This window comes from Patella vulgata, chromosome 2 (genome assembly GCF_932274485.2).
Source record: "Patella vulgata chromosome 2, xgPatVulg1.2, whole genome shotgun sequence".
Taxonomy (NCBI): Eukaryota; Metazoa; Mollusca; class Gastropoda; family Patellidae; genus Patella; species Patella vulgata.
The window spans coordinates 56,480,607-56,505,125 of record NC_065880.2 but is presented as its reverse complement, the minus strand read 5'-3'; the positions used below and the strand labels follow the sequence as shown (position 1 = coordinate 56,505,125).

At 35.4% G+C, this 24,519-nt stretch overlaps 1 protein-coding gene across 1 annotated transcript in view; it reads left to right on the top strand.

The window, feature by feature from the left end:
* The window catches only part of LOC126811157 (tubby-related protein 4), a 321,131-nt gene that overhangs the window by 67,514 nt on the left and 229,098 nt on the right, over positions 1–24,519 (top strand). The window contains exon 3 of the mRNA XM_050536678.2: positions 20,355–20,483. Coding sequence (XP_050392635.1) covers positions 20,355–20,483 — 129 coding nt within the window. The remainder of the gene's footprint in view (positions 1–20,354; positions 20,484–24,519) is intronic.

Sequence of the window (24,519 nt, the reverse complement as noted above, 5' to 3'; positions counted from 1 at the left end):
AATATATACATTATTTACATAAATCATTCAGTAAATGGACATGAATATGGTTATCTACCAGTGATGGGATTTCAAACTTTTTCTTGTCAGACATTTTACCGAAAATAAAGGGACATAACTCTTATCATTATTTGAGCAGACGGATTCATGCCACAATTAACAATCACATGTCAACAAAATATTCAAATTCAGTATGTAATAAAAATAGGTGAAACTCGCTATTTTTCATATTTAATTTCCGTACGGTATACAAATTTATGTCAGTAACAATCCTACAAAATAACTCAATTTTCGTAATACATTGTCATTGAATGAAAGCTTATTGATCCCGCTTCAGCATCAAATTCACAATAGTAGGCCTAATAATCCTGCAAAATTACGGCGTACCTACTTGTAAAAAGGCATAACTTCCTTCAGCGTATGGCGTACGTGACTCATAGCACATAGCTTTATCGTAAGCACTGCCTTGTAAGCGATTTTCGTTCGGCTATGTATGATATTCTAGTAATATTCCTATAAAATTACGTGTTTTCGTAATACGATAGAATGAAAGCTTGCCGATCCGTACCTACTTGTAAAAATGCATAGCTTCCTTCAGCGTATGACGTACATGACTCATAGCACATAGCTTCATCGTAAGCACTGCTTTGTAAGCGATTTTCGTTTGGCAATCAGGATCACGTAAAAGTGTCACTGTTGATGAGAATTTCTTTATGGAATCTTAAAAGACGTAAAAGATATCGCAGACAAAATGACTGTCCATTGATTTGGGGTGTTAAATACTCTTACGATATGTGACATCTAAGACTAGCTTATACATGCTGTGATTAAAATTTCCGACAACTCAGTGTAGAAACCATGAGGTAAACAGGTAGATTAAAATATATTATAATCACTCTCAAAAAGGCGAAACAATGACTTCTGTTTAAGATTAGATTGATGAATTGTCCAATAAAAGATTAAGTCAGTCACTCATGGTAGATTAAGCAGTTAATCAAGGTAGATGTATAGATGGTATAACACAATAAATACGTTGACTTCTTAATTACTTAATCAATCCAGCCAATTATTAACGATAATCTGGTAGGTGGTAGTTATACACTCAGTACACTATATTAATTTTGGAATTTTGAATATTATTCACCATATCTTGATGTCCGATTTGGCATATTCCTGGTCGGACAATTTTGGACGTTCGGAAAATAGCGTCGGACATGTCCGGAATATGCAGGCGAAATCCTTTCACTGTTGTCTACCCTTATAAAAATGAATGCGAAACGAAGGCCGTTTCTTTAGTAAGACTGGTTTATAAACTGTTTTTAGACTTTACTACAATCAAGGCCAGGGCAGATAATTTGAAATCGAGGAAATCCTATGGATTAACCCAGGAGTTAGTGGAGTAAAACAGAATGAGACCACTGGGGATACCGAGAATGGACACAGTATAGATAATCAGTTTGATTGCTCGATATTTTTCAAAAAGATAAATGGGCAATTAATTAATGTTTGTCATCTATTTATTTTGGGATTGCGGCTGGCACCATCAGCCTCACTGTTGGCAAGTTAGTTTGGCAATCATTCTCACCTGATACAAAATGCTTTATTGGGTACAGTTTTAAATTTATTTTGCTTTTAATTAATTAATATGTCAAATACTTAAAGGGTCATTCCATGTCAATATATAATATATGTCATTGTACATGTAAAAACTAGAAACTGTGCAAAATTTGTTTCGAAAACTTATCAGTAACTCATAAAACTTAAATGCCCGTATCTCAGTCAGATTCAAAATTCAAACTTTGCACGGTTTCTAGTATTTAGATATATTTTTTCCAGATTTTTTTCGGGGGGGTGGATTTCCCACCCCTGGACTACTTGACATGGAATGACCCTAAAAAGTAAAAACTGAGTAATACTGTGTTTTGTAGTTTTGTGTTTGGTTGCAAATCGGAAGCTGGAACTATTAAGTGAGCACATATCACCCTTTGAAGGACAGAGAAAATTTAAAATAAGTTAAATTTATAAAATTGTGTTGCAAAAAATGTGTTTAGATCCGCATTTGCGGATGAGTTAATTAATGAAATATATTAAAATATCAATAGTTGATGATCAACCTGTTTCTAACTTGATGTAAAAATAGGTTTTATTTATTAGATCTCAACATGAATGTATACCAGGGCAGTGATACATAATATAATGATGAAACTCACACCTTGCTTGCAATTTTCAATCAATCTAGAAAGTCTGTGCATAGAGGTACAGATTTGGTTTTTCTTCTACTGAACAAAGTACAAAAATATTAAATTTATGTATAGTAATTACTTTCAGTTACATGTTTTAAGAAATGATTGGAAATTTAAAAACAAATTTTTTGATTTTATCCTTAAATTTCCTTTTACTGGAATACAATGAACTAGACTAGAATTGATTTTGTAGCTTTATTACATTGATATACATGTATTGCTGAAATATGAAGTAATGGTTTATTTGAAAGTTGTTTTGATAAAGAAATCTACATTTCAAATACAAAACAAATACGATGTGATATTATTTCTTGGGAATTTATTGATGAAAGAGTTGTTAGTTTCTGGTGTTTTTTTTGTTTCTACATAATCGAAGATGTGATCAGCCTCCAGAATATCTAACAGCAAGTTGATTTCCATTTCATTTCAGCAATACTTTTTCTATGGCCATCTGCTTTGTTTAAGAAAATATTTTTCTTGCCTCTTATTGTGTGCTAGAGATGTCATTATTGATCGTTGTGCATCAAAATATTTCAATGCAGAGTGACTTACACAGTGGTAAAACAAAAAACAACAATAGAAATGTAACATTTGATAGAACTGGGTACTTTGATTAAGATTGAATGGCAGGGACTCATTTATTTGTGAAATAAATCTTTTTTTTTTCTGCAATAAATTGGATTGTGTTTTGGTTGAGAGATCTTGAATTGCATCACAAGAAGAGTTGTTATAAGATAACATGCTTATTTAAACTTTGTTAGTGAGGATCAAGGCATAGTTTTAACACAATAAAACTTGTATTGTTAATATTGTAGTGCTTGGCGATGTGTTTAGGTTTTTATACGCCCACATTGAAATGTTGCCGTAAATTGTCACCACCCCTGTTCATCCGTCTGTCGTCCACAATTGCTTGTGGATGCTGTAGAGGCTAAAGTTAATCTCTGATTGACTTTAGATTTATACACAGTTTTTAAAGTCATGAGAGGAAGAATCCTATTGATTTTCAATGATCTACAATAATTACTGCCAGAGTTATGGCCCTTGATCACTTTGAAAAATTTTGTGGACGCTCTAGAGGCTAAATTTAATATCCGATTGACTTGAAATTTATATACAGTGTTTACGGTCATGAGAGTTATGGCCCTTGACCCTTTTGATTTCTGATAATTATGGCTCTTGACATCTTTGAATATTCTTGTTCAAACTCAACAGACCAAAGTTATGATCCAATTGACTTCAAATTTATACACAGTGTTTAAAGGAGAATGCAATAATAAAAGTTTAATTTTATCATTTACTAAGTTCACTGTGTAACACATTTCAGAATTATTTTTAAAAAAACCCCAAAAAACCCCTTTTAGTAAGAAATAACGTAAACACCTGAAGCTAAATCATAGACGACACTTGTCTTGCAGCCGATGCATTTTCCATCTTATTATCAGATCATAAATATATGGCATCGGCTGAAAGTGACAGCTTGTCAGACATGGCCATATGGGCCAACTGGCACTCAAATATATTTTGGAAGTCCGATGGCGGGATTTTACTTGAAATTTTTAATGTTTTTTGGTTTGTTTTTTTTTTGATCGATGCACCAATATAGCCTTTAGGCCTTCTATAGGACTGTAGACCGATAATAGCCACACGGGGCTTGTACATCACCGATGCAGCATTTGTAAGAAATAACATGATAATATTATCAGAGAAAAACTATTATTTCCAACAAGTTTACCCTAGCCTACTTTCTTTGTGCAACAAAAAAGAGGGTCACGTATCACTGAAATATTTTTGTGCAACACTCAAAATATTAACCACACACATGCATTGACATTCGACATCTATCTATGATTGACTGCAAAAATTTCGATATAGGCCTACTCATGTGGAAGACGCTTCGAAAAGTTGATATTTCCTTTTACATTACATCAGTCATTTCTACAGCTAAATTTTGCAAACTTGTCGGTTTCACACACTGGGATTTTATGGGCAAAAGCGACAGAAAGCGTGACATGGACAGTTTAGCAAACCAACATGGCTATAGAAAGATAACTTGATCGTCATATTATTAAAATTATTTTTTGGCGGTAGCAGTGATGACAGGTTTCACCGGTGCCACTTTAGCCTTGAACTGACGTTACTTCCAGCACCGATGAACTATGTTACCCTTGAACTGACGTCACTTCCTGTACCAATGGAACCGTTAAACAGATTACTACATGAGCATTGGACACGTCTTATAAAATGCACACAGAATTAATCAATAAATCTAGCAATATCAGTTCCATTTATACTTTTGTTACCATGTGTTGCATATGTCATAAAAAAAAAATACAACAAATGAAGGCTCTATATGATTACACCACTTCCATTATCAACAAAATATTTAAATTGAACAGAATTAACCCTTTATAAAGCTTTATTGAAATGCAAAAAATCATAACTAGTGATTCTGATAAAATTGGTTATTTCTCGGAAAGGAGAGATGTTAGAAACACATTTTTATACGCCCACATTTCCATGTGGACGTATATTGTCGTCGCCCCTGTCCGTCTGTCCGTCCGTGCACAATTGTTTGTGAACAGTCTACAGGTCACAATTTTTTTTCTGATTTCAATGAAACTTGAAATGTAGGTTTATCACCCTAAGATCTCGGTTCCTTTCGATATTGGCATCTATCGGACCGTAACTTCATGGATTATGGCCCCTGATTGCACAAAAAATCACGTTTTTGGCTTGTGAACACTGTAGAGGTCACAATTTTTATCCGATTTTGTTGAAACTTAAAATGTTAGTTTATAACCCAAAGATCTTGGGTACTTTCGATATTCGTGCATATCGGACCGTAACTTCCTGAATTATGGCCCCTGATTGTACGTAAAACCGCGTTTTTTGGCTTGTGGACCCTATAGAGGTCATAATTTTTATCCGATTTAAAAAAACGTTTTATTATATCACCGTTAAACCCTAAGGGCGGTCAAGTTCGAATTTCGTGAAAATCGGCCCAAAACTGACAGACATAATGGCCGCCCCTCGTTCTCAAATAGCGTAAAAATATGGTATATCAAGGTTGTGGACCCTATAGAGGTCACAATTTTTATCCGATTTTGTTGAAACTTGAAATGTAAGTTTATAAATCAAAGATCTTGGTTCCATTCGATATTTGCGCATATCGAATTATAATTTCCTGAATTATGGCCCTTGATTGTAGGAAAAATCACTTTGGTTTAGCTTGTTTTCTATCCATCTCTCGAAAATGTGGGCGTATACTGCCTGGTTGATATCCATATGATGGTATTGATTCATTCTATTTGTCCATTTGAATAAAATATCATAATTTTTTACGAATAATGAATATCACGTACTTAAATAAAAAATTTGTTTTGGAGACTAAAAATACAGTTTTTGCCAACGACGGACTGATTACCACTCAGCATCGTATTCTATGCAAAATTTTACCATAGGAAAGTTGGGTCTGATTTTGTGCCCATTTGATGGACACTCCCGCGCACTGAGCCTCCGGTCTATTAGTACCTCTGCCTTATGAATGAAAGAAAGCTCACTTTTCTTATTATTATAAAATAACTGTCATTATTATTATGAAATAACTCTCCTTATTTGTCAACTCTCCTAATTTGTCAAAGCCCTCATCTTGTCCAAACTGAGGGGATCACGTGGCTAAGTGGGTAAGACGCTAGCCGGGAGGTCGGGTGTTCGATCCCTGCATTGGCCGAGAAAGTTCATCCAGATTTTCCGGCGTGGTTCTCCCTTGTCAGTGATGCAGGACGGAGGGGCTGACAAGGAAAGCTGTCTAGTCGTTCGGATGGTACGAAAAACCGAGGTCCCGTGTACACATTGGCGTGCACGTAAAAGATCCCTTGGCAGTTGGAATTCGATACAAGAGTAGGCCGTAGTGCCGCTGTCCGGGCAAAATTTCCCCCATAGCACACTGTATGGCGTATGCCCGTCTTCATTAGCCCAGGTTAGGAGCAGAACAGTAGGACGTTAAACTCCATTTCATTTCATTTCATTGTCCAAACTGTGGGAGCTTTTTTAGAAGAGAAATTATGACTTTTGCAAATTAAGAAGAGCCATTTTCAGATCACCTGCCAAATATGACTGGTATTGGTGACTGATTCTTCTTGTTTATATATTGTATTTCTCCAATCATTGATATATTGAATTTCTTATGATTAGATCCAGTAGTTTGATATTCATTATATAATGATCATGTTAGTATAACACTAAATAACATTTGTGATGCTTTGGAATTCTGTTTTTATTTTGGTCGCGTGTTGCATTCTATAGTATAGGCACGACTGGTTTCACTTTATTGCATCTTTATTTTATGCCTTGTGGCTCAATCTCCTGAGGCCGTGTAATTTGAATTTTCTCGTTTCCTTTATTTGTCAGTGGTAACTTAGTAGAAGATGAGAACTGAAGAAAAATTGATTTTTTTTATGGATAGAATGCACGATTGGTTTCAGATCTTCAACTGCTAGTTTAATCAAAGTAATAGAGTTTAGTACAGTGTTACTTTGACTGTGATAATCAGTATCAACCAGTTTGATGGTTGTGTTCATGATAAGTTTCCCTGTTGTCACTTATACCACTGATCTAGTAGGCGCAAAGGACAACAACTCCTTACCGGATACAAGGGTTTGATTGAAGAAATCTTTAAAAATTTTGTCCAGAATAAAGTCTAATCTTTTTACACACCTAATTAATAATAAAATAAAACCAAGTATTCATTTGTTATCCAGATTAAAAGCCGATTTATTTGTCTGTCTGTCACACTCAAATTGTGTTTGAGCTAGTATGTTCAAACTTGGTGTGGGTGTTTATTAGGTGAATTCCTTGACTTCTACTCTTATTAAGCTACAGAAAGGGCAAGTGATATTTACAATGTCAAAAACTATGTAGCTTTTGAACATCATACACTGTGAAACATCAAAAAACATCAAGTCAACATAAACAGGAAAAACACAAGATGAAAACCTAGTACACCATAAGCTAAAACATTGACATTGTACATGTAAGTCATTACAGAACTATATTTTGTGAATGGGTCCAGGGACTGTTCAATATTTATTGGTCTGTCATCTAAAGGACGTTTTTTGAATACAAGTATTATTATGAAAACATCTAGTAAATTTTTTGTTATTATCAGGCCACAAAAAAACATTAAACACTTTTTAAAAATTAGCTTTTAAATAAAAAAACAATTTAACGCTTGTGGAAGCAGTATATATACTCTTCAAAAAAAGTAGGGGATATTCAGAAACAATACAAACCAGTGTATGTTATTAACAGGCCAATTTCCTACACATGAACATAAACAGTTCATATGGGCGGCTTATTTGACGGCCCCATTTCACTTGTAAAGAGATACACTGTCAAAAGTGAAAATGGACGTTTTTGATTTTTGTCTTTGAGTAATTGCTCCATCAATCCTCAAACATTCAGCAATTTGTCTTGGCATGCTCCTAATCAACCGTCTAATCACAATTTAGGACAATCTGACCAACCCTTTTCCAGTGCCACTGCCAATTCTTGCAGTGTCTCCTGATCAAATTAAACGTAATACACTAAAGCAAAGATACGCTAAACAGTAAATCTTATGCAAGAATCGATAGGAAAGCAAACATGGTTATAGGATGAACCAGCAAGCGGCAGTTTTCATCAACCCTTCCTTGAAGTGTCAAATTTGACAATGAACCCCTCCCATGTGTATGGTGCTATATTGCGTGTTTCGCATGCAGCTCAGTTGTTCTGTTGGGGCGATAAGTTCTTCATCTGTGAACATACTCTCAAAGCATGTCAAGTGTCCATGACTATTTATCATATCACAACCTGCATAGGTATTTGCATTTCAATGTCCTCTACTTTTTTTGAAGAGTATATTTTGTATTAAAAAGCATTCATATATTATATAATTTTATGTTGTCACAGAAGATACAATTGTGAACTTTAATTCTGTTATTGATTAAATTCTCTTTAAGTATTGGGTCTAAGTCCATGTGTTAGACTAAAGAAATCTTCAGTATGTAGGCTATTGATTTGATTAACCGATTAATTCTTCATTGATTTGCATTGATCTTGTTGGCTGAGAGAACTCATGTAAACTTTAACTATATTTATGTTACATCTCAGATAGTAATCTGGAATTCACCATTTTCCTGATAAGACAGTTCGACAACCAAATCACATTCCTTCACACAGTACCTTTTTCATTGCCATCCCTTCAAATGAGACAGTTAGATAACCTGGTTACTATGGAAATATCAGGATTGTTCTTGAAAATTATCATAGATTCATCTCTCTTCAAGAAATTTTCCTAAAGTTGGTGTTGCAGTCACTACCCAAATCTAATCTCATTGCCTGGCTGGGAACTTGAATAATTGGAAGCCAACAGAACTTTTAAAAGCTTATAGAACTTATTTAGCAATAACCAAGGAGACTGGGATGAAGAAAATTGAAGAGAGTTGATAGGTTTTTCGCTCAATTAGTAGTCGATAGAAAAGCGAGAATTGTATAAACTGAATTGCATATTAATGTGAATTTGAAAGCGGCAGACTATTGGGTTTCCATACTTTTGAAATAACCTTTTTTTATAATACTAGGGTAACCGACAAAAATCTAATAATGTCTCTTCTCCGTACACTTACTGCCTACTTGTCTGGAGATATTATTTTATTGTCCCTCGCCTTTCGAAGAAAGCAGGGGGCTATTGAAATGGGTTTGTCTGTCTGTCCGTCACACTTTTTGGGACACAATAACTCTTCTTCTAATTGAGCCAGAATGTTCAAACTTGGTGTAGGTGTTTATTAGGCCAATGCTTTGATGGAGTTTGAAGATGGGCATTTTCTGCTTAGGGTAAGCAGAGATAAGCTATTTGATTGGTTGATGCTTTGGGACACGATAACTTTAGTTCAGATTAATTGAGAGTGATGAAATTTGGTGTATAGTTTAATTTACATCAATACCTTGACCAAGTTCGATAATGAGCATTTTCTGCTCAGGGTAAGCAGAGTGATAAGCAATTTGATTGGTCGAGACTTTGGAACACAATAACTCTCATTCTAATTGAGTTAGAATGTTCAAACTTGGTGTATGTGTTTATTAGGTGAATGCCTTGATGGAGTTCGAAGATGAGCATTTTCTGCTTAGGGTAAGCAGAGATAAGCAATTTAATTGGTTGATGCTTTGGGACACAATAACTTTAGTTCTAATTAAGTGAGAGTGTTCAAATTTGGTGTATAGTTTTATTACATCAATACCTTGACTAAGTTCGATAATGAGCATTTTCTGCTCAGGGTAAGCAGAGTGATAAGCAATTTGATTGGTCGAGACTTTGGAACACAATAACTCTCATTCTAATTTAGCTAGAATGTTCACACTTGGCGTAGATGTAGTGCTCCTACTACGGTTTGGAAATTTTGTTATTCGAATAGCCGTAGCTATTAACCGGTTAGTAACCGTTAACCGTATGGTATCAATTTTAAACATAAAACAGAGCATGTCAGGAGGTGCGAGTCATTACTCGTGCGCACGCTATACTCGCCTAAATGGCATTACACACGCAAATAATTCAGGAATTTTTTCAGACATGTACAATTCTTTAATAAAAATTTAAACTATCTTAGGCCGTAGTTATTTATTTACCTGGTTAACTTGGTTCATTTGAAACATTTTTTAACCCTGTCGTCCCTGTTTCCCTTCGTACCACTCGGCAAACCTCGGCAGATTCCGGTACCCTACATCTAACCTCGGCTGTATGATAGTAATTGATATGTACCTACGCCCATACATTTGCGATGCGGCTACCGGGTTACAGGAAAACATGTCGCTTTTACAAAAAAGGCCCAAAATGGCGTCTTTTGTCGAGTGTATATAACTAAACGAGCAGAGATATTGTCTCAAGGCTGCTGGTTTGATATAGAGCAAAGCTCTAAAGCATCGCGCGAAGCGCGGTGGTTGAGCAAAGCTCTTTTCCGGTAACACAGAAGCGTAACTGAAATTGTCACCCACAGACTGTTTATTAAAAAAAAATTCAGACCGGAACCGGATACACTGGGCAAAACAGGCAACGCGCATGTCAACTTACCAAATCTCGCCTAAGCGAGATTACGCGCCTCATAGAACTATTTCTATGACGCGTCTAATAAATGACATCACATATTTTTGACGTCAATGAAAATAATTCTCACACTTTTTTGTTCTTTTTTTAAAAACAAAATTAATGTATACAATTTAGATTTAAATAAAAATCAATTTGGAAAAATTAAATTATTTAACATTTTTTGTATAACTTGAGAAAATTAATTATGAAGGTTTTATATTTGACAATAATCAGCTTCGCTCTACTCAGGCAATGCCTGTTACATATTATTATTCCCTGGTAATTCCCCAAACCCAATGCCAAGCTTGACGTTTGTTGATATAATACACTCTCAACAGAAATCTCTATGGGCGCAGCCATTTTTCATCCGGGACCTTTAAAATAGTTCCAATATGGCGGAATTCTTCATACAGCCGAGATTAGATGCGTAGAATCTGTCGAGGTTTGCAGAGTGCCTTCGTACGTGACAGATGGCGATAATATTACGATTACACAATGTTACTAAGAATAGAATAAAGTAAATTGGAAGGCGTCTATTGATTGGACAATAAAGAAATAATTCTTCGCTTGCAAGTAGAATTTTTATGATTGGTTAAATTAAATAAAAAACAAAGTAGAATTCTTGCGAGAAATTATGAGATATGATTATATATTGAATGGTGGTTACGTTTTGAAGTAAATGATAAACAAGTTAGAATATAGTTAGAAATGCCGATCGAGAAGTATTTAGATTGGATTAACAACAGCTAAAGTCAGAACAAGGTCCGTTGACTTTGCCGTATGACCACGACGAGTACTATTAATAGTATTATTTTTTAGCAGTCGACATCGTAGGACGACTGTTACATTCTAAGATTTTCAAACATCAAATACAAAATGACAACGGGCAAGTTTTGTTATAAAGAGGAATATAATCAGACACAACTCTGTGTAATGGGGGACATCTCCAAATAACCGTACCGTTGAATTCGAACCGTTTAACCGTCCAGTTCTAACTGTTAACGGCTATCCGACTAGTCGTAGGAGCACTACGTAGATGTTTATTAGGTGAATGCCATGATGGAGTTTGAAGATGAGAATTTTCTGCTTAGAGTAAGCAGAAATAAGCAATTTGATTGATTGACGCTTTAGGACGCGATAACTTTAGTTCAAATTAAGTGAGAGTGAGGAAACTTGGTGTATAGTTTTATCACATCAATACCTTGACTAAGTTTGATAATAAGCATTAAGCAATTTGATGGGTCGAGACTTTGGAACACAATAACTCTCCTTCTAATTGAGCTAGAATGTTCAAACTTGGTGTAGGCGTTCATTACGTGAATGCTTTGATGGAGTTCGGTGATAAACATTGTCTGCTTAAGGTAAGCAGAAATACGCAATCTGATTGGTTGATGCTTTGGGGCATGATAACTTTGGTTATAAATAAGATAAGCAATTTGATTGGTTGATGCTTTTGGGCACGATGACTTTGGTTATAATTAAATGGGGGCTATGAAACTCTGAGTAAAGATTCATCATATCATTACCTTGACTAAGTTTGATGATGAGTATTTTTCGTTTAGGCCAAGGAGTGATAAGCAATTTGATTGGTCAAGACTTTGGAACATAACAACTCTGCTTTTAATTGAGGTAGAATGTTTAAACTTGATGTAGATGTTCATTAGGTGAATGTCTTGACTGAGTTCAATGGTTAACATTTCAAGCTAAAGCTAAGCAGAGCTAAGCAATTTCATTGGTCGATGCTTTGGGACAAGATAACTTTGATTCTATCTGACAGAGAGTGATGAAACTTAGTCTATATTTGATAATCTCTTTGATACTTTTGAAAAAAATAAATGTGCGATTAATTAAGAGTGTATCTGCGAGAAGACCATGCAAAAATCGCAAAAAGTGCTAAGATGGGGGGTCAGAAGTTTTTGATCGAACTTATGGTATGACACCCCCTAGGAGCAAGAGGTAACATGCTGAAGTGGTTACAGTCTGATGTCGCTCTAAAGGACTGTACAGGAATTATGCACAGACTGCATTCTATGGTAGAATAGCAACCTTCTAATTTTGACCCTTTATGATAAAGCGGGTTCGTCAACTTCCACACCAGCACTAATTTGAAAAAAAAAAATCAGTACATACTAATTTTGTGTGGATTTGTTTTAGGGTACCATATTCACAGTGTCCTTATAGTGCAGAAAAAGATACACTGTAACTTTTTCTTTCATGGTCACAAGTAGAATTTCTTTGGATGGTTTTGAAGTGCTAAGCACATAGTATCCATAGGTGTAAAAAAAATGACCAGAATGCAACATACTTAAAATATACAGCTTATTGAAAAGTGCTAAAAATAAGCTTTTGTGATACATTTTTTTGCAAATTTAATTAGAGAAATAAAATTTTTGACTTTTATACGTTTTCATCATATCCATAGCCATTATTTGTACCATGTTGTACTCTATATAAGTGTGTATTTGTATTTATTGTATATTTGGTATTGTCGTATTGTCCCTTTAACATATTTGTTGTATTGTGTCTTTAAGATTTCATTTTCAAACAGGTTACCGAAAATGGCTACAAAATGTTTAATTTCAGAGCATGTTTCCTCTATTCATTTTGGGACACATTCACTGATTTCTACAATACAGAAATGTGGAAGCTCCAAGAGATACTCTGACTCTCAAATTCCTTGCCATTTCTTCAGTTTTTAATTTAAACGGCCAAAAATTGGTGACATACCTGAAATTGTCATCCCGTTGCTCGCTTCGTCGAGCCCTAACGCCTAAAAGTTCGATAAGATCCACTTTCCTCTTGGAAATTTCACATATTTCAACATCGTTTCTTTCTCAAAACATCAACATTACGAGTGCGTCTGCGTAATGGGAGACTTGCATTTCGCGTATAGGGTAGATAGGTATCTCCTAATCGGGTACATTCGGTTAGAAATATATAGTGAAGGAAAATTTGCCCGTTTCTTTTGCGGCAGTAATACTTAGGTTTCAAACTGTGGATCATGTTTTTTGGTCGGATTAATATTATGTTCTATTTTAACCCGCTTATTTTGCAGAAACTGTGCATTAAGCCACTAGGTTTTGGGGAGTAAGGTCTAGAGATATGACATTTTTATAAACACTTTATTAGTTTTCCAAGGTTCTGATCAGCTGTATATAAATATTCAATATATATTTGTCCAGAATATTTCCCTTTGGCCTTGCAGTTTTTAGCCTATAAATTAAATAATAATTATCCGATTGACACAGAATCAACGGCATGGTATACATGTTGGCACTATCTATAATAATAATTAATACAAAATATTATCTTATCGCAAATTAGCTGATATATATCTGGATAATCCTCGTAAATATGCAGAGCAAGGCAGGAATCAATTTTCGTACTCCGTTTTCCCGCAAATGTTATTTAACTTTTTTATTTTATAATATTTGTATTCTAAATATTTATCTACACGTAGAGTTTATATATAACATCAACCAAATATCCATGAATCATTTTGAATTTTTGCTATTTCTGAGAAATAGGCAGTTTTGTGGGAGTCACTTTTCAAAAGAATAAAATATTGTTCTATTTTAATGACATTTGCTCGATTTGATACTGCAACTGTAAATTATTGTAACATTCTTGTCATTAGAAATGGCATCATTTTGGCAAAATTGGTACTCTTACCCCTTATTAAACAAACTTTAATTTCAAATATACCTGTTTGTTCATAATTAAATTTTAAAACTTTAATTCCACATATCGAAAAGCACAAACCACTGCGAACATATAATTATATATAAAGATAGTTTGTAACTTTATGCAATTGTCCAAAGTACCTTTTTACGTTGTTTACCCAAACACATCTACAGTGATTTTGAAAAAAAAAACCAACATATTTTCAACCCTTAAAGCAAACATGTTTTATTCAGTGCTATTTAATAATGATGTTTATTAATTTCGTTTAAGTAATATTGTGTAGATATACGACCAAGCATTGGTCATTTTGTAAGGGTTCCACACGTTAACATGCTATCATAAATGGCAATTTCGCCTAAATAGTTAACACGTGTAACCTGCTCATGTGAATATGTTAAGTGACACCCGTTAAGGATTACGAGCACCGGCGAAACCCGTCATGACTGCATCGCAGTTAAAGTTTTCCATAATTTTCTGAGCTCTTTCTAAACCCCCTTTTTGCAACATAAATACCATTATTTTAATATTCCTCACAGTTCACTGCTTGATCTTAGATATTCATAGTATTGTTATTTGACAACAGTTCAGATTTATTTCAGATATTCAGCTAGAAAAGACAAAAAAAGCGAATCTTCGAAAATATAACCCCTCGAATAATTGATTATGAAAATTACGCGAGATGTCAAGGAATTAACCAAACTATTATGTAGTTATTTCGAGAAACAGAATTATTTTCTTCTCGCAGTGTTTCATTTGAATAGATCTAATCCCACTTAACACTGCTGTAATGAAAGCAAATTTCTGTTCCAAATTATGACTGGTCAATAGTCAGATTAACAACCAATAGCTAACTGCGTAACAATTTCATTAGGCTTTAAACAGAGCTCCAAATTGGACCAAATATCTTTACATAATGTTACGTCATGACTCAAGAAATTTACGCCCAATTAACCAGTACGTAGCCAAAATTGCTCAAGTATCAGAAGTCAATCCAGCAATGGCCAGAAAGGGATTTCTCGAGACAATAGCTTCAGGAATATGTGTTCTGCGTTGCATAACCTTGATTGAAGATATGAAATGAAATGATGTAATTGATGTTTAATGGCACGCCAGCATCAACCGGGTGCAATCTGGTTAATAATAAAACACAGATTTTATTTCGTTTCATTTTTATAGTTCAAAATTTCGTTTTACTTGGATCTGGAAGAGTTGTTATTTAACTCGTGTTCTGAATGGTGTCAGGGATAAGCCAATGAAACGGTCTGTTACGGTGAGCTTTAGGCGTGTTTTTCACGGAACTGTGGGTAATCCACTAGTATTACATCAATGCTGATTGGTTAATCAAATGTCTGACGTCATAGGGTCATAAGTCGGTCTTTTCACCCCTGACGTGACCTATCGCTATAACTTGTCAGATCTTCATGTAGTGTAGGCCATCGAAAGTATAAAAAAACGAAACGAAATATAGATCTGTATTTTAATCAGATTGAACCGGGCGATAATACGCCAGACATAATCATTATATAAAAATTGTTTTACTTTTGTTGTATATATTAGGTTACATATATACATTTAGTCTAATCATTGCTCCAGCCTAAATTCAACTTTAAATTGTCTAAAGGCAAAGTCGTAAGCAAGGGAATAACTTATATTAACTATGCAATCCGCGATTACTTTTGCATATTATGGACCAAGTTATTGTGTACACCTATAGCCCCCTTCAAAATTTCCATCACATGCACATGCAGTTCAGGATAAACTTTGTACGCAGTTTATATGAATATCAAAACGCTACAGCCCTCGGGGCCAATTAAATGGACAAACTGCGGTGGTCTTGGATTCCGTAAAAATAAAAGTTATATTCTACTGGGCCGAAACAACTTCCTTGACATCCAAGTAGACCGAAACGACTCGAGCCAAACCAACGCCCCCTCCCTCTTCGACTCTTCCTGATAACTAGGTCAAACATGGCTGATGTTCAACAGCGCAATGTAAACAAACTATGATTTTTCATGAGAGAGAGTTTATATAGCTTGATCTGAATTTTGTTTCCTCGTGTAAGAAAGTAATGGGATGGCAATTCCAGGTATGTCACTAAGTCTTTAGAATAAGAGAGGCCCTAGGCAAAACCCCCTGAACAGGGCCCACGACATGGACCTTGGGGCCCTGGGACAAGCAACTCGGTGAGAGGGTGGGTCAGAGGAAGTTATGCGGTTGGTGGTTCGAATCTCACTTTTAGGTGAATTTTTCATTTTCGTTGGATTATTTTATTTAAAATAATGTCTATTTGAGAGTAATGGATATGTTTGTTAAGATTGAGCACGTCGATACTCCAATGGAAGGTCGTGGACAACTGCGGAAGCCAATTCCCGTCGACACCAGATGAGCCATGAACGATTACAGGCCTTTGAAAGTATTTTTTTTCAAGATATTTTTATAAAACAGATACTAATGTATTTTAGGGCTGGTAGTAAACACCATATGAATGAAAAGGAAAATAAATTGTTAGGTTTTTTTTTATCTACTACGGTTAATTATCTCCAAAATAGGGAAATTACAGATTAATTTCATGGGTTATTGTTTCCTTTACCTAGTTTTTGTCAAGTCGATTCCGGTAATTTTTATACGCCCACATTGAAATGTGGACGTATATTGCTGTCGCCCCCGTCCGTCTCTGTCCGTCGGTCCGTCCGTCCATCCGTCCATCGTCCACAATTTCTTGTCAATGCTCTAACGCCAAATATTATCATCCAATTGTTTTAAAATTGATATATGTTGTTTACATTAGTGAGATGAGGAAGCCTATTTAATTTCAATAATTTCTGTTTATTACGTCTAGTGTTAGGTCCCTGTTTCACTTTGTTGAACCTTGTGAACGCTCTAACGTCAAAAGTTATCATCCGATCTTTCTGAAATTTATATGCATTATTTAGATTACTGAAACGAAGAAGCCTATTCAATTTCAGCAATTTCCATTTATTACGTCTAGAGTTATGGCCCTTGTTTCACTTTATTGATCCTTGTTAACGCTCTAACGTCAAAAGTTATCATTCGATCTTTCTGAAAATTATATGCATTATTTAAATTAGTGAGACGAAGAAGCCTATTGAATTTCAGCAATTTCCGTATATTACGTCTAGAGTTATGGCACTTGTTTCACTTTATTGAACCTTGTAAACGCTCTAACGCCAGAAGTTATCACCCGATCTTTGTGAAATTTATATGCATTATTTAGATTAGTGAAACGAAGAAGCCTATTGAATTTCAGCAATTTCCGTTTATTACGTCTAGAGTTATGGCCCTTGTTTCACTTTATTGATCCTTGTGAATGCTCTAACGTCAAAAGTTATCATTCGATCTTTCTGAAAATTATATGCATTATTTAAATTAGTAAGACGAAGAAGTCTATTGAATTTCAGCAATTTCCGTTTATTATGTCTAGAGTTATGGCCCTTGTTTCACTTTATTGAACCTTATGAACACTCCAACGCCAAAAGTTATCATCCGATCTTTGTGAAATTTATATGCATTATTTAGATTAGTGAAACGATGAAGCCTATTGAATTTCAGAAATTCATGTTTATTACGTCTACAGTTATGGCCCTTGTTTCACGCCAAAAGTTATGACCCGATCTTTGTGAAATTTATATGCATGATTTAAATTAGTGAAACGAAAAAGCCTATTGAATTTCAGCAATTTACAATAATTACTTCTAGAGTTATTGCCCTTGTTTCACTGAGTTATTGCCCTTGTTTCACTTTATTAAACTTTGTTAATGCTCGATTGATGAAAGTTATCATCCGATATGTATGAAATTTTTATGCATCATTTAAATTTGTGAAACAAGTCTATTTAATTTCAGCATTTCCGTCAATAATTTCTAGATTTATGGCGATTGTGAACATTTGAATGACAAAAGTGATCATGTGATCTGTATGAAATTTATATGCATTATTTAAATTAGCAAAACAAAAAAGCCTGTCAAATTTCAACAATTTTTGTATATTTCAGTTTGTAGAACCTTGTAAACCCTCAAACGACAAAATTTATAATCTGATCTGTATGGAACTGTCTTGTAAAGGCCCCCAATTACCTACAAAGGAATAAATATGCGACAACCCTTGTCGAACGCTCGGACGATTTAGCTGTTGTTGGCGTATGTTTTGTTGCCTGGCAACCTATCTTTATTTTTTGTATCAAATGTTGGGAGGTTGCTTGTTCACGTGAACATAAATTCTTTAAACCCACCCCATGAAAGAAGTAGCTATAGGGCGTCAAACTTTGGGTGACGAAAAATGGGGAATTTAGACAGGCTTTGATATCCAGTCCGTATACAGATCTCGTTTGCCAGAATCGTCTGAAGTTAATATTGTGGTAACAGCACTGAGTCATCTACAAACTGTGTCAGTTTGGTCTTTCTGCTACGTATAGTAAAGGTGTAAGGACTTGCCAAAGTTGGTATTTGAGAAAAGACAGATTTTGGCAATTTCACCATATGAAAAATGTTTTTTCAATTTTCTGTCAGGAATTGAAAGATTTATCTAATATTGCACATTTATGTATTTTGGGACTATCCCAACTTATAAACCAAATTTGGTCAAAATCTGTGATTGAAGCCTTGGCACCGTCTGCATGGTTTTCTCGCGGACATGATGCAGGATGGAGGGGCTGACAAGGAAAGCTGTCTAGTCGTTCGGATGGGACGAAAAACCGAGGTCCCGTGTACACATTGGCGTGCACGTAAAAGATCCCTTGGCAGTTGGAATTCGATATAAGAGTAGGCCGTAGTGCCGCTGTCCGGGCAAAATTTCCCTCATAGCACACTAAATGGCGTATGCCCGTCTTCATTAGCCCAGGTTAGCTGAACAGAAGGACATTAAACTCCATTTCATTTCATTTTCTCGCGGACACGCTCTTAATATGCGTCATCTATTTATTTTGGGATTTCGGCGGAGGACATCAGCCACTTTGTTGGCTTGTTGTAAGCAGTTTAGAATAAATCCAATAACTTTTATGACAATTCTGAATAAAAAGACTGTGTGATAAATAATGAAAAACATAAAGTAATTGTTTTATTTTACTGATTTTAAACAGATGGTATGTTTAAAAAAAGATAGTTTTATTATTAACCCTTTTAGATTAAAAGCAAGGCCCAAGAGCAAATCCAAAGTCGAGTGGTTAGTTGGTGAGTGTGTTGGCACGAACATTGCACCAGAGGCATCACAGACATGTATAGGATCTGGAACCCACCCAGAATTGTTTTTTGAGAATTCAATTTTATTTCCTATAATCCTCGTGGGAGAATAATTCCACTTAGTTACATGTCTAAACCTCAGAAATGTATTGCTGGATGGCTGAGTGAATTAGAAAACTGAGAGGCAAAAAATACATTTACTTATAACTTCATTTACTTTGCACACAAAACATTCAGTGAAGAATATATTGCCTTGTTTACCAGTGGCTGTATACAAAAATTTATTGATCCATTTCAAAAATAAAAATAAATTAGTTAAAACAATTGGCCGAAAAAATCCCACAGCCATGGCCGTTTTTGGTCCCTGATATTGATCTGAAAGTAACCTATTGTTTAATGGTCAAATTCTCTAATAAAAGAATCAATCTAGTTCCAGATGTATTCTGTTCATTCACAAATTCTGAAACAGAAGGACAAATTGCTCAATTCCATATGTAATAATTTATATGCTATAAACTTCTATTTTCAATTTAAGGGGTGGTATTACTTTATTAAGAAATTAAAAACACTTTATTTCATATTCAGTGCAAATGTAGCATGGTTTCCCCTGGTCACTGGTGCAGGACAGAGGGGATGAGACAAAAAACTGATGTATATGTTGGTGTGGACGTAAATGAAACCTTGACAGTTGGAATTCATCCGTCATTAGGGTGTCATATATGTGAACAGTTTTTAAAATCGGATAAAACTTGTAGCTTCAAGAGGTCCACAAACTAAAAATATTATAATATTGTACAGGAACCATAATCCATGAAGTTACGGTCCTATACATTCCAGTATCGAAAGGAACCAAGATCTTTGGGATATAAACCTACATTTCAAGTTTCGTCAAAATTGGATAAAAATTGTGACCTGTAGTAGAGTGTCTACAAATAAAATGTGAATTGACGGACGGACAGGGGCGACAACAATATACGTCCACATAAAGCTGTACTTGAGATACAGCTTCTGTGTGGGCGTATTCCAGGCTTTGCATGGCTATCTTTTAATATTGCATGTAAATTGTAATTTAAACATTATAAATTAAATTATAAATGAATTGCTCTATTTCAGGTAGTTTTAGTGTGTTGGAATGAACCATATCAAAAATTAGCAACATGTGATAGTCGAGGTGTGATATTTGTGTGGATTAAGCATGAAGGGCGGTGGTCTATAGAACTGATCAATGATAGAAATAATCAGGTAGGCATGTCAGATAAAACTGGAAGGTTGGTTTCTGTTGAGGTGTGATATCTTGCTTAGTTTGAGACTTCCATGGATTTGAGTTATGAGTTTTAAATGGTAGCAGAGCTACGAGAATTTACCTAATGCAGAACCATATGCATACAAGGTTTTGGGGAGCCAAAGTGGCCCAGTGAGTAAGGTGCTGGATCACTAACTAGGGGTCCAGGATTTGATCCCGGTGTTGGCCAAGAAAGGACCTCAGGATTTTCAAACATGGTTTCCCCTTGTCAGTGGTGTCACATTGGCATGCTCATAAAAGATCAATTGGCAGTATGAATTCGAAAAAAGAGTAGACTGTAGCGCCATTGTCGGGGCAAAATTTCCCTCATATAGTTCCTCCCAAATTTTTGGGACCGAAATCGCTGCAACGCGTCGAAAAAAAACAACCTCAGAATTCTCTTAGATTTTGCCCTGAAATTTCGCTTGATTTTTGGCTAGGATTTGCTTGGAATCCACCGTGTTTCGCTAAGAATTCGCCATGTTTCGCTAAGAATACATTGTGTTTTGCCATGCTTCACCCAAGGAACTCATGAGCCTTTCGTCGGCTTTTACCGCCGGCTTTTATACGGTAACAGTAGTGTCGTGATTTCTCGAAGACCCTTCACTTATTTGTATTTTCCGATGGCTATAAAGGTTATTTTACGGCATTTGTAAGTTCTATAAGTTGAATTTAAGGTATGTTAACATTGAGCGAGGAGATAGAGAGAGAAATGGGGTTTAACGTCCACTCAACACAAACTAGGTCATTTCGGGACTAACATATGGTTTAATTTTATTTACATAATTCGCTAGCCCGTAGGGGTCTTTAGCAGTGGGAGGAAACCGGAGGACCCGGAGAAAACCCACAAGGTTGGACAGGTGACCCTACTCCTTGCCACGTACAACCGGGGATTCGAAACCACGCCAGTCGACTCAATGACAGACTTTATGATACAGCGCGCGCACGATAACCATTCAGCCATCCAACCCCCCCATTGAGCGAGGAAGCTAGGGTCGAACTAATATTGTCTATAATAAATTGAAGGAGTTGTAATATAGTAATGCTGCCGAGAAAACGTGTACATGTATAATGTACAGGCCGGTTTAAATAATAACAAAATGGGTTAGGTAATGTCGGGAAAACGTTTACTGGCATTCTGTATCGGTTAGGATATTTATTTCTAACGCACTATACATAGGGCTAAAATGTGTGCAATCAATGAACAACTTACAGTTTTTTAAACGTATCATTTGATCTTCTTCTTTGAGCGGCATTTATCAATTGACATACGTAATACAAAAAAACATAATATGGAACACAATTACTATTTTATTTAAAGCGACCTTTCGTTGAGGGTTCTTTCAACGTTTTCAAGCAAATGATAATGAAAAATAATGTACAGAGGGTTTATATACAAAAACAAGTAACAACTAATTAATCTAATTAATAGAGAAACCATTTATTATATTAAATCAATAGGGAAACCATTTATTATATTAAATCAATAGGGAAACCATTAATATATAAGTCAATCTTCTATCATTTGATCTTCGTCTATAACTTAGATGTAATTCCATTAATTATTGGCTGCTATCAAATCCACATTTAGATTATATACGATGAGCTTTTACACATTACTTCATTACTCGCAGCTTCAGTTAATCTTAATCAACCATCCATACAGCACATCATAAATCACTCCGCAATGTACATAACGGTAAGTCACGTGGTCAGAAACGCGCCAAAAGATTGAGTGGTTGGGTTCGACACAGGAACTATATTCTTACTGCTGTATTACTCTACTTATCGATGGCCAAAACTATTCACACTAGGAAATAGCTAATGGTTCATATAGTTTATCGGAAGTGTATTACTTTCACGAAGCATTTCACGCTTTTCCGATAGCCGTGAATGTCTTTATTTACGGCATTTGTAAGTTCTACTTTCCTTCGTTAAGGGGGCAACTTAGAAGTATTCCACTGATCGAACGCTTGAATATATTATAATCAGTAACAGATCTACATGAACACATAAACTACCTATTCTGTTTTGCCGAATTAAGAAAGAGAGAGAGAGAGAGAGAGAGAGAGAGGGGTTTAACGTCCACTCAACACAGACTAGGTCATTTTGGGACTAACATATGGTTTACTTTTATTTCAATAATTCGCTTGCGCGTAGGGGCCTTTAGCAGTGGGAGGAAATCGGGGGACCCGGAGAAAACCCACGAGGTTGAACAGGCAACCCTACTCTTTGTCACGTACAACCGGGGATTCGAAACCACACCAATTGACTCAATGACAGGCCACATGATACAGCGCGCACGTGCTAACCATTCAGCCATCCAACCCCCCATTGCCGAAATTAAAGAAATCGTCATCCGTTTATATCCAAGGAGTAATGCACCGCGTGGATAAAACTCATTCTCTTGGCGAATGAATACATACATTGTATCAAATAAGTCCCCAAATTGAACCCATGACCACTCGGACCAAGACCAGTTTGACCAACTGATAGACCACCAGGACCAAACAAAAAGACTACTCGGACCATACAAAAAGACTACTTAGACCAAACAAAAAGACCACTTGGACCAATAATAAAGTGTTGTTTTAATAAGTTAATAATTGTGTTTGTTTTAATATGACTACTCGAATCAATAAGAAAGTGATGTTTTAATTGTTGTTTTATTAAATTGATAATTGTGTTTGTTTTAATATGCATCTGTTTTCTTTGAAATAATAAAGTGTTATGTACTTATCCATGGTATTTTTTCATCATGAAGCACATCAAAGAAAATCAGTTAAAAAAACGATAACCGAGTAGTGATTAATTCGTATGTATCTGTACTCGCCCATGTTACTAGCTGCAATATTTGTAGCCTTGATAATTCTTATTCATGGCTACAATATTGATACACTATTCGAGGCTTTGAGCAAGTAAAATTAGGTTCAATTGCAAAATGATCACAGTTTGCATGGAAATAAGTAATTATGTTACAAATAGTGAAGAATGGAACACTGTAATCTTAATCTTATCTTACCAAACAGTTATGTATTTTCGGCAAAATGGAAGACATCGGTAGTGGACTACTCGAACCAATAATAAAGTGTTGTGTTTATTGTTGTTTTAATAAATTTATAATTTTGTGTTTGTTTTAATATATGCATATGTTATCGATGCAGGTTTAATCACGAAACTTGCGTATACACCGTCTAGTATAATGTAAACATACATGTATAAGCTTATAGATTGCAGTTACATAGGGTACATGTATATGCAGTAGGAAATCGGGAAGTTGAACGTACAAAGGAATGGAATCGTTCAGAAAGTGTAATCAAATTAAGTAAATTACAACGGGGTGAAGGCGAGAATTAACACACGTGTAATGTACACGTCTGTGTGTGTGTGTGTGAAATGGCTTTATTTAATATCCGCTTCAACCGAAATGAAATGGGCGACAAACAGTAGATGTATATTGTCACAGTGGAGATTTTTCGACGGCTGTGCAAAATCACGTAAGAATATCCCTTGGTTGAATGCATGTACATGTACAGTATATATACACAATTTGTAAAATAACAAATACATGGCACTGTCACTTTTGTGACCTTCACAATATACCCCCTCCCACCCATATCGTTTTAATGCGTCAGAATACATTATTATCATATACCGGTGACGGTCAAGATTTGCTAAATACTTTTCGCCAAGTAACACAGCGTAAGAATATGTCCCCATGTCGAACCCAACATCTCATGTTTTGGCGCGTTTCTTACAACGTGACATACCGTTAAGCGCATTGCGGAGTGATTTATGGCACTGTGCTGTATGGATGGTTGATTTAGATTAACTGAAGCTGCGAGTAATGAAGTAATGTGTAAAATCTCATCGTACATAATTTAAAGTTTGGATTTGATAGCAGCCAATAAGATGAAATGATACGTTTAAAAAATTGCAAGTTGTTCGTTGTTTGCATACATTGTGGTCCCACGTTATGCATGTACAGTGTGTTAG